This window comes from Leptopilina boulardi, unplaced genomic scaffold (genome assembly GCF_019393585.1).
Source record: "Leptopilina boulardi isolate dan_hultmark-lab unplaced genomic scaffold, ZJU_Lbou_2.1 LbouV2_97, whole genome shotgun sequence".
Taxonomy (NCBI): Eukaryota; Metazoa; Arthropoda; class Insecta; order Hymenoptera; family Figitidae; genus Leptopilina; species Leptopilina boulardi.
The window spans coordinates 309,378-326,271 of record NW_026138046.1 but is presented as its reverse complement, the minus strand read 5'-3'; the positions used below and the strand labels follow the sequence as shown (position 1 = coordinate 326,271).

The 16,894-nt window shown below is 22.5% G+C and overlaps 1 protein-coding gene across 3 annotated transcripts; it reads left to right on the top strand.

Annotated features, from left to right (window-relative positions):
- Positions 1–273: 273 nt before the first annotated feature.
- Positions 274–16,170, top strand: LOC127290956 (protein argonaute-2-like). 3 transcript variants are annotated; one of them, XM_051319816.1, is made up of 18 exons: positions 274–464; positions 1,999–2,103; positions 6,800–7,078; positions 7,181–7,593; positions 7,784–7,849; positions 8,125–8,451; positions 8,733–8,936; positions 9,556–9,679; positions 9,823–10,175; positions 11,603–11,722; positions 12,003–12,270; positions 12,361–12,525; positions 12,609–12,771; positions 12,883–12,979; positions 13,093–13,256; positions 13,483–13,750; positions 15,389–15,573; positions 15,920–16,170. In XM_051319816.1, the coding sequence occupies exons 1-18, from the start codon at positions 452–454 to the stop codon at positions 16,011–16,013; spliced, it is 3,408 nt and encodes a 1,135-aa protein (XP_051175773.1). In that variant the 5' UTR covers positions 274–451; the 3' UTR covers positions 16,014–16,170. The 3 variants fall into 3 exon arrangements, with proteins under 3 accessions (XP_051175773.1, XP_051175772.1, XP_051175775.1); XM_051319815.1 differs by having other exon boundaries at positions 6,800–7,593; XM_051319818.1 differs by lacking the exon at positions 1,999–2,103 and having other exon boundaries at positions 6,800–7,593.
- The last annotated feature ends 724 nt before the right edge of the window (positions 16,171–16,894 follow it).

Here is a 16,894-nt window from a genome sequence, read left to right as displayed (position 1 = left end):
ATTTCCACCAATAGGAATATTTTCTCATTTTTTTAAACATAGGTTATGTAGAATACTTCATTACCGACACTATTCTGAATTTAAAGCACATTCCGTTTTTTTTTTCATTTAGACCACAAAAACTCTTCTGATTGGTTGAAATTGGACATTATTTTCTATTTCCACCAATGATAATGTATTTCTTACTATTATTTTTACGCAGTTATTAATTTTATCCCCACCTATTGTTTCTTATCACAAATATTGTAAATTGTACTTTCCCTGTTTATCAACTGTTCTCGACATTCTTCCCCCCCCAACAGGAACACAAGGAAAAGTCATTTGTAACACAAAACATATATATTTGCCGCTAAGACAGTTTTACAAGATTTACAAAGTTTATTAAATTCATTGTGAATTCGTGTGAAATTTTTATAGAATTTCGTTACAGTGAAGGAAAATCAATTGAAAAATGGGACGAAAAGGTAATTATGACAGAGTTTAAAAGTATTTTTTTTTTTTTTTGACTTTTTGAAAATGATGCAATTTTACATCACCATTTTGCATATTGCCATTTTTGTGTAATTTATTTTGTTTTTCCATTGTGTGTGTGTTTTTTTTATGTTGTTTAATATCGCGATGCGAAACTTTCGTTTATTTTGATTGAAAAAAAAAGAATTTATTATTTTTCGCTTCTAAGAAAATTGTAATATATAATTTTGTAATTTATTGTGTTTGTGAGGGATTAATTTACATTGTTTTCAATATTTTTGTTTTCTATTTAGAGGCATTTATTTTGTTTTTCGATTAAAAATAAATAACATTTCATTATTTTTCTTTGCCGATTATATATTTATATACGCGTAAATCGGATTCCTAACCTCAAAAATTCTGACGATAATGGAAATTAAATATTTCTTTTATCGAAAAAAAAAGAAATGTTTAATAGTTGGAAAATGATAAAAATATAACGGGTGGTTTAGAAAAAATCGATTTTTATCGAAAAAATTTACGTAAATTTACAAGAAAACAATTAATTTAATCCTTCGAATTATTTTTATATTAGAAAAAAAAAAAAAAAAATAGAAATAGATAAAAATTTCTTTCTATTAAAAAATTTATCGAAAAAAAAACAAAAATTAATTTCAATAAATATTAAAAGATTATTTATTAAAAATTTAATAGTGAAACAAAAAACAATTTTTTTCTATTTTATAAAAAAAACAAATTTTTATTTATTTCTTTATTTTAGCAATTAAACGGGCAATGCCCTTTTTTTAAAAATAAAATAAATAAATAAAAATTTTTATTTAAATATCATTTATTTTATAAATGTAGTAATTTTTTATTTTAAATTTCAATTGAAATTATAAAGAATTTTTTTTTCTATAATCATTGATTAAAAATTAAAATTTTGAAATTTCATATTATTTTATTGATTATTTGGACAAAAAATGATATCAATTATTCAATGGACAAAGATAATTTTAAATTTAAATTTAAAAAATTAATTTTTAATTGCAAAATATTTGCAAATAGTTTTTAAAAAAAATTCAATTTTTTAAATATTAAATATTTAATTGATTCATTGGAAGTTAATTTAAATTTATTTAATTTATATTTATTATTTTGAAAAAAGAAATTTATAAAAAAAAATAATTTTAATAATTTTTGAAAAAAAGAATTTTAAAATATTTTTAAATCGTTTAAAATTCAATAAATTTTGAAATAATTTTTAATTATTTAATTTAAATAATTTAAAGTTATAATTTAAATTATTTTATATTTGATTATATTATTTTATTTATATACTATTACTATTTAATTATTTGCAGATAATTTAAATTATTTTTTTTATTATTATTTATTTTCTATTAGATTTTTTTTTGTTTTTAGTTTTTTTTACGAAAGAATTAAATTATTTGATTCAATTTAATTGTATTAAATAATTAATTTAAATATTATAAAAAGAAAATATTTATTAAGAAAAAATAAAAAAAATGTAAAATGTAAAATTAGGAAAAAAGAAATCAGAAGGTGGAGATCCTCCAAAGGAAACTTCTATTAATCCAGCAGCAGGAGACACAATGCCTGTACGAGCACCTGCTCCACCTGCAATTCGAGGTTTTAATCTTGAAAATTATATATGAAAGAAAAAAGACAAAAAAAATTATATAATTTCTTTTTTCTTTTCAAAAAAAAAAAAAATTGCAAATCTTGTAATATTTCTTTAGCAACTTTCATCTGTAGAATTTATATTTTTCTTCCAGCCTGTTTTTCTCACTAATTTTTCTTAATTATATGTTTCTCTTTCTAGCTGCTATTTATAATTTGTATTTTTTTTTTTTTTAATTTAAAAGAATGTCAGTTGTAGCAAAGAATATAATTACCAATTTTTATAACAATCTGTTAATTTGTTTAGAAGTTATAAAAGTTTTTTGGATTTTTTTTTTTTTTTTTTTTTTTTTTTTTTTTTTTTTTTTTTTAAGGGTTATTACGTAATAATTTTACGATTAAATTTCCAAAATTTGTATTTTTCGCTTTTAGAGGATGTTATTCATTGCAAAGAACATAAGTATCAAGATTCATAAGAAACGGTTAATTTTTTTCGAAATTATAACGGTTTTTTGGATTTTTTTGGGGTCATTCCATAAAAATTTTGCGCTATTTTTCTAAAATTTGTTTTTTTTTTTGCCTCTAAAGGATGTTATTCATTGCAAATAACATAAATACAAAGTTCCATAACAATTCGGTAATTTGTTTGGAAATTATAACGGTTTTTTTGAATTTTTTTTGGGGTCATTTCGTAATAATTATGAGCTTTTTTTTGTAATTTTGTATCTTTTTGCCTTTAAACAATATCGTTTATTGCAAAGAACATAATTACCAAGTTTCATAAATATCCAGTGATTTTTTTGGAAGTTATAATCGTTTTTTGAATTTTTTTTGGGTCATTTCGCAATAATTGAACGCTTTTTTTCTAGGTTTTTATTTTTTTCGCCTCTAAAGGAAATTTATTTATTGCTAAGAACATAGTTACCAATATCTATAACATTCTGTTGATGTGTTTAGAAGTTATAAAGGTTTTTTGGAATTTTTTGGGGTCATTCCATAATAATTTTACTTTTTTTTCCAAAAATTTGTATTTTTTACCTTTAGAAGATGTTATTAATTGCAGAGAACATAATTACCAAGTTTTAGAATGATCCATTAATTTCTTTCAAAGTTATAACCGTTTTTTGAATTTTTTTAGAGTCATTCCGTAATAATTTTACGTTTATTTTTCCAAAATTTTTTTTTGCCTTTAGAGGATGTTATTCATTTCAAAGAACATAAGTACCAAGTTTCATAAGAATCGGTTAATTTTTTTCGAAGTTATAACGGTTTTTTGGATTTTTTTGGAGTCATTCCATAATAAAATTACACTTTTTTCCTTAATTTTGTGTTTTTTGACTATTAGAAAGTTATATTCATAGCAAAGAACATAATTATCAATTTTTATAACAATCCGTTAATATAATTAGAAGTTAGAAGGAGTTTTTTGGATTTTTTTGGTACCATTCCGTAAAAATTTTGCGCTATTTTTCTAAAATTTGTTTTTTTTTTGCCTCTAAAGGATGTTATTCATTGCAAATAACATAAATACAAAGTTCCATAACAATTCGGTAATTTGTTTGGAAATTATAACGGTTTTTTTGAATTTTTTTTGGGGTCATTTCGTAATAATTATGCGCTTTTTTTTGTAATTTTGTATCTTTTCGCCTTTAAACAATATCGTTTATTGCAAAGAACATAATTACCAAGTTTCATAAATATCCAGTGATTTTTTTGGAAGTTATAATCGTTTTTTGAATTTTTTTTGGGTCATTTCGCAATAATTGAACGCTTTTTTTCTAGGTTTTTATTTTTTTCGCCTCTAAAGGAAATTTATTTATTGCTAAGAACATAGTTACCAATATCTATAACATTCTGTTGATGTGTTTAGAAGTTATAAAGGTTTTTTGGAATTTTTTGGGGTCATTCCATAATAATTTTACTTTTTTTTCCAAAAATTTGTATTTTTTACCTTTAGAAGATGTTATTAATTGCAGAGAACATAATTACCAAGTTTTAGAATGATCCATTAATTTCTTTCAAAGTTATAACCGTTTTTTGAATTTTTTTAGAGTCATTCCGTAATAATTTTACGTTTATTTTTCCAAATTTTTTTTTTGCCTTTAGAGGATGTTATTCATTTCAAAGAACATAAGTACCAAGTTTCATAAGAATCGGTTAATTTTTTTCGAAGTTATAACGGTTTTTTGGATTTTTTTGGAGTCATTCCATAATAAAATTACACTTTTTTCCTTAATTTTGTGTTTTTTGACTATTAGAAAGTTATATTCATAGCAAAGAACATAATTATCAATTTTTATAACAATCCGTTAATATAATTAGAAGTTAGAAGGAGTTTTTTGGATTTTTTTGGTACCATTCCGTAAAAATTTTGCGCTATTTTTCTAAAATTTGTTTTTTTTTTTGCCTCTAAAGGATGTTATTCATTGTAAATAACATAAATACAAAGTTCCATAACAATTCGGTAATTTGTTTGGAAATTATAACGGTTTTTTTGAATTTTTTTTGGGGTCATTTCGTAATAATTATGCGCTTTTTTTTGTAATTTTGTATCTTTTCGCCTTTAAACAATATCGTTTATTGCAAAGAACATAATTACCAAGTTTCATAAATATCCAGTGATTTTTTTGGAAGTTATAATCGTTTTTTGAATTTTTTTGGGGTCATTTCGTAATAATTGAACCCTTTTTTTTCTATATTTGTATTTTATTCGCCTCTAAAGGAAATTTATTCATTGCAAAGAACATAATTACCAATATCTATAACATTCTGTTGATGTGTTTAGAAGTTATAAAGGTTTTCTTGGAATTTTTTGGGGTCATTCCATAATAATTTAACTTTTTTTTCCAAAAATTTGTATTTTTTTTCATCTAAAGGATTTTATTCATTGCAAAGAACATAATTACTAAGTTTTAGAATGATACATTAATTTCTTTCAAAGTTAAAACTGTTTTTTGAATTTTTTTAGGGTCATTCCATAATAATTTTAATTTTTTTCCTCTAAAGGATGTTATTAATTGCAGAGAACATAATTACCAAGTTTTAGAAAGATCCATAAATTTTTTTCGATGTTAAAAACGTTTTTTGTATTTTTTTGGGGTCATTCCGTAATAAATTATGCGTTTTTTTTTCGTAATTTTGTATCTTTTCACCTTTAAACAATATCCTTTATTGCAAAGAACATAATTACCAAGTTTCATAAATATCCAGTGACTTGTTTGGAAGGTATAACAGTTTTTTGAATTTTGTTTAGGGTCATTCCGTAATAATTTTACATTTATTTTTCCAAAATTTGTATTTTTTGCCTTTAGGGGATGTTATTAATTGCAGAGAACATAATTACGTAGTTTTAGAAAGGTCTATTAATTTGTTTGGAAGTTATACCTGTTTTTAGAATTTTTTTGGGGTCATTCTATAATAATTTTACTTTTTTTTTCCAAAAATTTGTATTTTTTTCCCCCTAAAGATTTTATTCATTACAAAGAACATAATTACCAAGTTTTAGTAAGATCCATTAATTAGTTTGGAAATTATAACTGTTTTTTGAATTTTTTTGAGGTCATTTCGTAATAATTATGAGCTTTTTTTATAATTTTGTATTTTTTCACCTTTAAACAATATCGTTTATTGCAAAGGACATAATTACCAAGTTTCAGAGATATCCTGTAATTTGTTTGTAAGTTATAACCGTTTTTTGAATTTTTTTAGGGTCATTCCGTAATAATTTTACGTTTATTTTTCCAAAATTTGTATTTTTTGCCTTTTGAGGATATTATTCATTGCAGAGAACATAATTATCTAGTTTTAGAAAGGTCTATTAATTTGTTTGGAAATTATAACAGTTTTTTGGATTTTTTTGGGGTCATTCCATAATAATTTTACTTTTTTTTCCAACAATTTGTATTTTTTTTCCCCTAAAGATTTTATTCATTACAAAGAACATAATTACCAAGTTTTAGTAAGATCCATTAATTGGTTTGGAAATTATAACTGTTTTTTGAATTTTTTTGAGGTCATTTCGTAATAATTATGCGCTTTTTTTTGTAATTTTGTATTTTTTCGCCTTTAAACAATATCGTTTATTGCAAAGAACATAATTACCAAGTTTCATAAATATCCAGTGATTTTTTTGGAAGTTATAACCGTTTTTTGAATTTTTTTAGGGTCATTCTGTAATAATTTTACGTTTATTTTTCCAAAATTTGTATTTTCTGCCTTTAGAGGATGTTATTCATTGCAGAGAACATAATTACCTAGTTTTAGATAGGTCTATTAATTTGTTTGGAAGTTATATCTGTTTTTAGAATTTTTTTGGGGTCATTCTGTAATAATTTTACGTTTATTTTTTCAAAATTTGTATTTTTCACCTTTAATGGATGTAATGTAATGTAATCTGTGTTGTTAATTTTTGATTACATAAAAATTCTGTTACATAAATAATTGGTTTAATATATATATATATATATATATATATATATATATATATATATATATATATATATATATTAATTAAATTAGATTCTACTTTATGATTCTTCTATACGCTTACATATATGTCTATAATGCTACTCTTATTATTAATTTTTCCTCTACTTCTGTATGTTGTATTTTTAAAAATTTTAATTTTTCTTAGTTGACGATCTTAATATATTGTTGATGAATTTTTAATCTTTTTGTTTTTTTTTTGTTCTTTCTAAAAAAATAGAGGAACAAAATTTTCCGCCACTAGGTGGTAATCCTCGTGGTAGAGGAGATGGCCCACGAGGAGGTGGTGGAGGAAGAGGCGGAGGTGGAGACAGGGGAGGATTCAGAGAAGGTGGAGGAAGAGGAAACAGAGAAGGTGATGGTGGCAGAGGAGGAAGAAGAGGAGAAGGTGGAAGAGAATTTAGAGAAGGAGGAGGGAATAGAGAAGGCGATGGTGGCCAAGGAAGAAGAGGCGAAGAAGGTGGAAGAAGAGAAGGGGGAGGATTTAGAGAAGGAGAAGGTGGAAGAGGAGGAGGAAGAAGAGAAGGGGGAGGAGGATTTAGAGAAGGTGATGGTGGCCGAGGAGGTGGTGGAGGAAGAGGCGGATTTAGAGAAGGAGAAGGTGGAAGAGGAGGAGGAAGAAGAGAAGGGGGAGGATTTAGAGAAGGAGGAAGAGGTGGAGAGGGATACAGAGAAGGTGAAGGAGGCAGAGGAGGAAGAGAAGGAGGAGGTGGAGGAGGAAGAGGAGGAGGAGGAAGCAGAGAAGGCGATGGTGGTAGAGGAAGAAGAGATGGTGGTGGTAGAGGAGGAAGAGATGGTGGTGGTAGAGAAGGCAGTGGTGGTAGAGGAAGAGGTAGAGGAGAAAGAAGAGATGATCGCGAATTTAGAGAAAGACAACCGGAAATGGAACGTCGTCAGGAACAAAGACCTGGTGGTGCATGGGGTCAGCCACAACAACAACAACAAAGTCCCTCTACTTCTGATCAACAACAAAAATCCCTTCCCCAATCTCCACCTCAAACTCCATCTAAACAGGTAATTATTATTCTATACCATTTTTATTTACTATATTTCTTTTATTATTATTATTCCCCTATTTTTTTTTGTCAAAGAAAGACTTGAACTTATCATAGTTTTGAGACTTTTTTTTTTACCATTTTAATGCAAAAAATAAAATAAAATTTTTTGAAAAAAAAAAAAATTTCCTTTTTCTTTTTATTTACAGGATCCAAAACCGCCAACAAAAGAAATGGAAAAACTGAGTTTAAAGGAAAAACCTTCTTCAAAACAGGTTATTAAAAATGAATTTTTTATTTATTTATTTATTATAAAAAATTATTTATATTAAAATAAAATTTTTGAATTCTAAATAATTTTAATTAATTTTTTTTTTCATTTTAAAATAATTCGTCGGTAATTAATAATAATAATTATAATTATTATTTTTATTGTAATTTTAATAATTAAATATTGTCTTATTTTTTTAAAATTTAATGTTTGTTGATAAAAAATTGTTTATTGTTTTCTATTTAAAAAAAAAAAAAAAAAAAAAATTATTTTTCTTAGGTCGCATCAAAAGTAAAGGTTGATTATAAATCATCAGTGTCGGAAACAATATCAAAACAAATGATTAGTTCTATTCCATTGAGAAAAGGTGAAGGTAAACTTGGTCGGCCAATTCAAGTTTTTGTGAATATGATGAAAATTTTATTTGGTAAAAATTTTCGTTCCGATGTTATACATTATGACGCGACATTTGATCCCGATGTGCCACGTTATTTAATTCCAAGGGCTTTTGAAAAATTTCGCTTACAATATTTTCCAAAACGTTGGCCTGCATTTGATGGACGTAAAAATGTCTTTAGTGCGGGACTTTTGCCATTTGGCGAAACTGTAAGTAAAATGAAAGGTGTATTTTTTTTCTTACTTTTTGGTTTTTTTTTCTTTTTTTTTAAAATTTTTTTGTAATTTTTTTTTTTTTTTTGAGGAAATTTATAAAAATTTGAATGTAACCTTTTTTTTGAATTTTTTAAATTAGAAAGCAATTTTTTGGGATTTTTATTTTAATTTACAAAAATTGGAATGTGAAATGTTTTTTTTTTTTTTTTTTTTTTTAAATTTTTTTGTTTATAAAAATTAGAAAATAAATTCGTTTTTTTTTTCTTTTTTCCTAGACGGAACAAGAGGTGGAAGTACCAAATGATGATGGCCGAATGAAAAAATTCAAAATAACATTAAATAAAGTTAATGACATTGACATTGGTTGGCTAAAACATGTGAAAAAAGGTTTACCGGAAACGGAACGAGATTTAATTAGTATACAAGCATTGGATATTATTTTACGACAAGCGCCACTAAAGGCATTAAATGTCACTGCGGTAAGGAATATTTTTTTTTTTTTTTTTTTTTTTTTTTTTACAAAAATTTCTTTTTATAAATATTAGAGTGTCTAATGGTCAGGGAAAAGTCGGGAAATTTCTTCAATTTTCTGGATTTTTTTAAAAAATAATTTAAATTAAATAATTATTTACTACTACTTATTGAATTTAATAAATGATTTTTTAAATTTGGATAACAATTAATTAATTTTTTTCCAGTGAAATATTTGGTTTATTCAATATAAATCAAAAATTATTTGAATTTTATTTTAGCGGTTTCAATTTCAAATAAAGTAAATTATTCATTAATACGAATAATTTATTATTGAATTGCTAATAACTGACATTTAATTTATAAAAATTTTTACACCGTCGAATATTAAATTATCGAATTTCTATTTTTGAAAATTGTATATAAAGTGGATTTTATATTATCTGAAAAATTTTCAATTTACATTTAACTATAATTCGATTTAATTTCTATTTAGCAGAACTTTTATAAAGCATTTTTTCTAATACTTTTTTTTTTAATTTTAAATTATAATGAAATTATTTTACAACACTGTTTAAATATTTTTGTTTTTTGCTTTTTATTTATTTTATTTCCCTTATTTTCTAGGTGGGACGCTCATTTTTCACTCCACCAAGTGGACACGTCGCTTATCTCGGCGATGGCGTTGAACTTTGGGTTGGACTTTTCCAATCGGCTGTCCTTGGCTGGAAACCATTACTCAATGTCGATGGTATTTATAAATTTTCAATTTCTTTTTCATTTAATTTAATTTTTTTTTTTTTTTTTTTAATAGCAAATTCCAATTTTTCATCCTTTTTCAATTTTTAAACAATTAATTTTTAATTTATGATTTGAAAATTCTTTTTTTTAAAGTTGCTCACAAAGGATTTCCAAAATCGCAAAAAGTATTGGATTTAATGGCCGAATTATGTCGTACAAATGATTATCCAACAAGACGCGATGTTGATTATAATCGTGAGGAAATTGAAAAATTTTTAAAACGATTAAAAGTAAAATGTGAAATTCCCGGACAAGCTGAAACAAAACGCACTTATACAATTAATAAATTGGTGAAATGTCCAAGGGACAATTATTTTGAACATCAAAATAAACAAATTAGCGTTGAACATTATTATTTGATTGAGAAAAAATATAAAATTCAATATCCCGAATTGCCATGTCTTCATGTTGGACCAATTCAGAAAAATATTCACGTACCACCAGAGGTAATTATATACTATTTTTATTTTTTTGGTTTTTTTTTTTTTTTGTTTTTTCTTCATTCATAAATTTTTATTTTTTTAAATTTAAAAATTATTTTAATTTTTTTTTTTTTAATTTAAAATTTTTTTTTTCTTTTATTCTTTTGGAACTTTTATACTTTGGGAAATTTTTCTTTTGGAATTTTTATACTTTGAGACATTTTTATTTTGGAACTTTTAGACTATGGAACATTTGTAATTTTGGATTTTTTATACTCTGGGAAATTTTTATTTTGGAATTTTTATACTTTAGGACATTTTAATTTTGGAATTTTTAAACTTTGGGACATTTTAAATTTTGGAATTTTTAGACTTTAAAACATTTTAATTTTGGAATTTTTATACTCTAGGAATTTTTATACTTTGGGACATTTTAATTTTGGAAGATATTTAAATTTTTAAATTTTTATACTTTGAGAAATTTTAATCTTGGAATTTTTATACTTTGAGAAATTTTAATTTTGTAATTTTTATAATTTGGGACATTTTAATCTTGGAATTTTTATACTTTGAGAAATTTTAATTTTGTAATTTTTATAATTTGGGACATTTTAATTTTTGAATTTTTATACTTTAAGACATTTTAATTTAGGAATTTTTACACTTTAGGAAATTTTTAATTTGTAATTTTTATAATTTGGGACATTTTAATTTTAGAATTTTTATACTTTGGGACATTTTAATTTAGGAATTTTTACGACTTTGGGAAATTTTTAATTTGTAATTTTTATAATTTGGGAGATTTTAATTTAGAAATTTTTTTACTTTGGGACATTTTAATTTTAGAATTTTTATACTTTGGGACATTTTAATTTGTAATTTTTATAATTTGGGACATTTTAATTTTTGAATTTTTATACTTTGGGACATTTTTATTTAGGAATTTTTACACTTTGGGAAATTTTTAATTCGTAATTTTTATAATTTGGGACATTTTAATTTAGAAATTTTTATACTTTGGGACATTTTAATTTTGGAATTTTTATACCTTGGGACATTTTAATTTAGGAATTTTTACACTTTGGGAAATTTTTAATTTGTAATTTTTATAATTTGGGACATTTTAATTTAGAAATTTTTTTACTTTGGGACATTTTAATTTTAGAATTTTTAAACTTTGGGACATTTTAATCTTAGAATTTTTATAATTTGGAAAATTTTTATTTTAGAAGTTATTTTAATTTTGGAATTTTTATACTTTGGAAAATTTTTCTTTTAGAAATTTTATACTTTGGAAAATTTTATAAATTTTTTTTTTAAAAGTATAGTATTTATTATTGAGTGTTTTTTTTTTTTTTAAATTCATTTATTAATTAATTATTAATTTATTTATGTAATTATTTATTTTATTCATAGAAACGGAATTATTAATTATTATTCTTTTCTTTCAGTTGTGTACAATTTTACCTGGACAAGCGACAAATAAAAAAATGAACGAACAGCAAACGTCAAATATGATTAGACATGCTGCAACAGGAACTGATATAAGAAGGCAAAAAATAATGGATTCCGTAAGTTTTTTTTTTTTCAATTATTATATATATATATTTTTTTAGTTTTATAATATTTTTTTTTTGGTTTTAATTCATAATTTTCATTTTATATTTCTTTAATATTTTTTTTATTATATTTATTTTTTTTTATTTTACTTAAACTTTTTAATTATTTGCAATTTATTACTATTTTATTTATTGTTTTTTTTTTTTTTGAAATTTATTTTATATATATATATTTTTTTGTATATTCATGTGAAAAATAAAATCTATTTATTTTCTTTTTGATTTGTTACAGTTCAATAAAATTCGTCACAATCAAAATCCATGTTTAAATGAATTTGGATTGTCAATTAGTGGCGAATTTGAAAAAGTAAAAGCACGTGTATTGGATCCACCTGTTCTCACTTACAATCGTGATGTTCATGTTTCAAGAGGCGTTTGGCGAGCCTCAAATTTTTTGGATCCAAAATCATTGCTCGATAATGAATGGACAATTTTATGTTTAGATAATAGAACCAGAGAGGATTCATTGCGAAATTTGGAACAAAATCTTCGAAGAGAAGGTAAAAAAAAAAAAAAAAAAAAAAAAATTCTGTCATTTAAAAATTCATTGTTTTTATTATTTAATTTTTTTTTTTTTTGATTTCTTACAGCCGGAAATTTAGGAATGTCCATTGGCTGTGCACGTACGCCTTATGGACAACTTCAAGCGCCAACACGTAGCTTACAAGATGTCATTAGATTTTTCAACGATGCAAAAAGAAATAAATTAAAATTGGTATTTGTCGTTGTTCCTGATAGGCCACCAAATATTTACAGTTGAGTAATTAATAATAATAATTTTTATTTATTTTTTATTAATGAAAATTAAAAAAAAAATTTTTTTTCTTTTCTATTTAAGGTAAAGTAAAGCAAGTCGCAGAATTAAATGTTGGCGTTTTAACGCAATGTTTGAAATCACAAACGGTTTTTAAAAAATTAAATCCAGCAACAATGGGTAATATTTTGTTGAAAGTTAATGCAAAACTTGATGGAATTAATCATACATTCAGCGTAAAAGCAAAGTGAGAATTTTTTTTTTATTTTTCTATAAATTTATTTATTATTAATTATTAAATTTATTTTTTTTTTTTTTATTGATTATAAAATTTAGCATTTTTTTCTTTTTTTTCCAGTTGCAGACCAAACTGTTTATCTGAACCGTGTATGATTGTTGGAGCAGATGTGACACATCCATCGCCTGATGCAATTGGAATTCCATCAATTGCTGCAGTAAGAAAAAATTTTTTTTTTCTATTTTGCCATTTCGATTTTTATTAGTTAAATTTAAATTAAAAATGTATCAAAAAAAAAATTTGTTTAAATTTGTTTTTTTTTTTTTTTAGGTTGCCGCGAGTCATGATCCAAAAGCATTTAAATACAATATTGTCGTTCGTTTACAACCGCCGAGAGCTGAAATTATTCAAAATTTGGAAGAAATTATGGGAATACAGTTGCGAACATTTTATGAAAAAACTAAACAAAAACCGAAGAAAATAATTTTTTACAGGTGCGTTAAAGTATATTTGTTTTTGTTTTTATTTATTTTTTTCGTTTTTATTTATTATTTATTTTGTTTTTTGATTTTATTTGAAAAAAAAAAACAAATATTAATAAAACTAATAAATTGAAAGAAAAATTGTATTTTATTATTATTATTATTATTATTTTTTTTTAATGAAGCAAAAAATAATCATTTTTTTATTTTTGCTCTTCAATCTTTTTTTTTTTTACAGAGATGGTGTGAGCGAGGGACAATTTCCACAAGTGATGTATTATGAATTAAAAGCAATTCGAAATGCGTGCAAAAGATTAAGTGCAGATTATGAACCGAAAATTTCATTTTTTGTTGTTCAAAAACGTCATCATATTCGATTATTTCCAACTGATAAATGTAACAGTGACGATAGAAATTTTAATGTTCAAGCTGGAACAATTGTTGATACTGATATTACACATCCATCGCATATTGATTTTTATCTTGTTTCACATGCGAGCATTCAGGTAATTTTTTTTTCATTTATTTATTATATTATTAATTATTAATTATTTTATTTATTTAACAAGTAAACTTTTTATTTAAATTATTTTAATAAATAAATAATTAAATTTTTATTAAATCCGAGTGAAATTAATCAAATTATTATGTCCAAGTAAATGAATAATTAACTTTTACCTTGAAAATTTTAATTAAAATTATTATAATTCACTTTTAAATTTTAATATTACATATATAATAATCGTGAATATCTTTCGTTCATTCTGTCCACACCTGAAGTTAGTATTTGTTATAGGTATTTTGTTATTTTTAAATGTATTGTTTGACATTATTTTGTGTTGGTTAAAATTTTTCAATGTTTTTTTGGCATTGTTTCGATAATTAATTTTGAATCGAAATTTTAAAAAATAATTGAATTTTATTTTATTTTAAATTGAAAACTTGGTAAATAATTGAATTTTAAATTGAAAATTTGAAAATAATTTAATTTTTGTTGATTGAAAATTTTGATAATAATTAATTTTAGTTGATTGCTGATTGAAAATTTTGATAATAATTAATTTTGACTCGAAATTTTGGAAAATAATTAAATTTTAATTGAAATTTTCGATAATAATTTAATTTAAGTTGATTTTGGATTAAAATTTCGGGTAATAATTGAATTTTAATTGAAATTTTCGATAATAATTTAATTTAAGTTCATTTTTAATTAACAATTTCGATAATTAATTTTGAATAAAAATTTTAAAAAATAATTGAATTTTATTTCATTTTAAATTGAAAACTTGGTAAATAATTGAATTTTAAATTGAAAATTTTAAAAATAATTTAATCTTAGTTGATTGAAAATTTTGATAATAATTAATTTTAGTTGATTGTTGATTGAAAATTTTGATAATAATTAATTTTTGACTCGAAATTTTGGAAAATAATTGAATTTTAATTGAAATTTTGGATAATAATTTAATTTAAGTTGATGTTGAATTAAAATTTCGGGTAATATTTGAATTTTATTTAATTTTAAATTGAAAACTTGGTAAATAATTGAATTTTAAATTGAAAATTTGGAAAATAATTCAATTTTATATATAATTTAATAACATATAATAATAATTTTCATTATTATCATTTAATATGAAATAATATTCTAATAAATTTAAATTATTATTGATAATATTAATCTTTAATTTCTTTATAACAAACAATTAAATACTCAATTTGGCGCGCTTGCGCGTGTTTAATATTGCTAGTAGAATATAAAAATGTACCTTTTAATAAAAATCAAAATTTACTTAAATTTTATTCAAAAATAGAAAATTTAATTGAAATAGAATAAAAAATTAATGCTTTTCATTTAAATTATTTTAATACACGAAAATAAATAAATTATTATTATTTTTATGTATTTTTTTTTGTTTTTGTTTTTTTCATTTTTTATTCATTTTTTTTCTCGTAATTTTTGTTAAATATTTTTATTTTATTTTCATCCAAAGAATTGAATTCAATTAGTTTTCATTAAATTGTTATAAAAAAAAAATGGAAACCAAAATTTAATTAATTTCATTAATTTTCTATATATTATGAAGAATTGAAATCTAAAGTGTTTTTTTTTTTTTTTTTGTAATTTCTTTTTTTTTAAATAGGGAACAGCGAGACCAACGAAATACAGATGTCTTTGGGATGACAGTGACATGAGCGAAGATGAAATTGAACAATTGACGTATTATCTTTGTCATATGTTTACAAGATGCACAAGATCAGTGAGTTATCCAACTCCGACATATTACGCTCATTTGGCCGCATTCCGAGCTCGTGCATTGACACAGGAGTAAGTGATAATTTTTTTTTTGTAAATAAATAAGAGCGAAAAAAAAATTTCTATTTTTTATATATATATTTTTTTAAAAACAAATTTTCCCTGCAATTTTTATTTATTCTTTTTTTTTTTTTTTGAATCCATAAAATTTAAAATATATTTAAATTTCAACAGCATTGAATTTTCATTTTATTCCTTTAAATGAATTTTCATTTGTTTGAATTATTATTTTTAGTTTTTAAAAAATTATTAACCGGTTCTTTGATTGTGATCCTCAATTAATTAATTAAAATAAATTTTGTAAATTAATTGATTTTTTTATCGCAAAAAAAAATAAAAAAATTTTCTTTATTTTCAGCGTTCAAATTGATGTCAATAATTTGGAGCAGGAACAAAAAACAAAATTGACAATCAAAGAGGATTTCAAAAATAATCCCATGTTCTTTGTTTAAGGAATAATATTTTCAAAAGGAAAAAAAAAGAATTCCATCATTTAGATCTGTTTCCCCTTTTTTTTTTGTTAATAAATAAAGGGAAATCATTTTTTTTTCTCTCTCTATTATTACAGTATTTTTTAATTGCTTTAATACATATATATATATATATATATAAGTAAAGAAAACTTTATTTTCATCAAATATTTTATATATTTTTTAATAGAAAAGTATTCAGTGGATAATTTTCACTTGACTGATTGCAAAAAAAAAAAGAAATAAAATTTTTTTTTTTTAATTTCTAAATGAAAAATAAAAATCAGTGAGTGATATTTAATAGTAGACTGATAAAAAAAAAATGTATCTATAATATAATGTTTATTCTTTGGGAATTATATTCTTAAATGATTATAATAATAATGTGATAATAATTATTATTATTATTATTTAAGACAAAATTTTTATTTTATTATATTTGATTTCTTTTTTCGACATTATAAATAGATATATTTTTCTGTAACAGTATAATATATATATATATAAATTATCTTGTGCTTAAATATTTTCGTATTTGATGGAAATTGTTTTTTTTTTTGTATTAAAATTCAATATTATTGAATAATATAAATATATATAATAATCATTGTTATCATTCTTGTAATAAATTTATAAGATGAAACGCATTTATTGTAAGAGATGGTTTACTCTCGATTTAATCTGTTTTTTTTTCCCCCTTTTATCAATAAAAAAATAAAAAAAAGAACCAAATGATGATTTAATTTTCTTTTTATTTTACCGGCAAATCGACAAAATTGTAAAATTTATTTATTTTTTTTACAGTTTTTAAAGCAATAAAATTTAATATTTTTTTTTTTACAGTTTTTGAAGCAATAAAATTT

Excerpts from the sequence above, each read along its gene's own strand:
- LOC127290956 (XM_051319815.1), top strand. Across the intron at positions 2,104-6,799 it reads TGCTCCACCTGCAATTCGAG|AGGAACAAAATTTTCCGCCA; the intron begins GTTTTAATCTTG and ends CTAAAAAAATAG. Across the intron at positions 7,594-7,783 it reads CTCAAACTCCATCTAAACAG|GATCCAAAACCGCCAACAAA; the intron begins GTAATTATTATT and ends TTTTATTTACAG.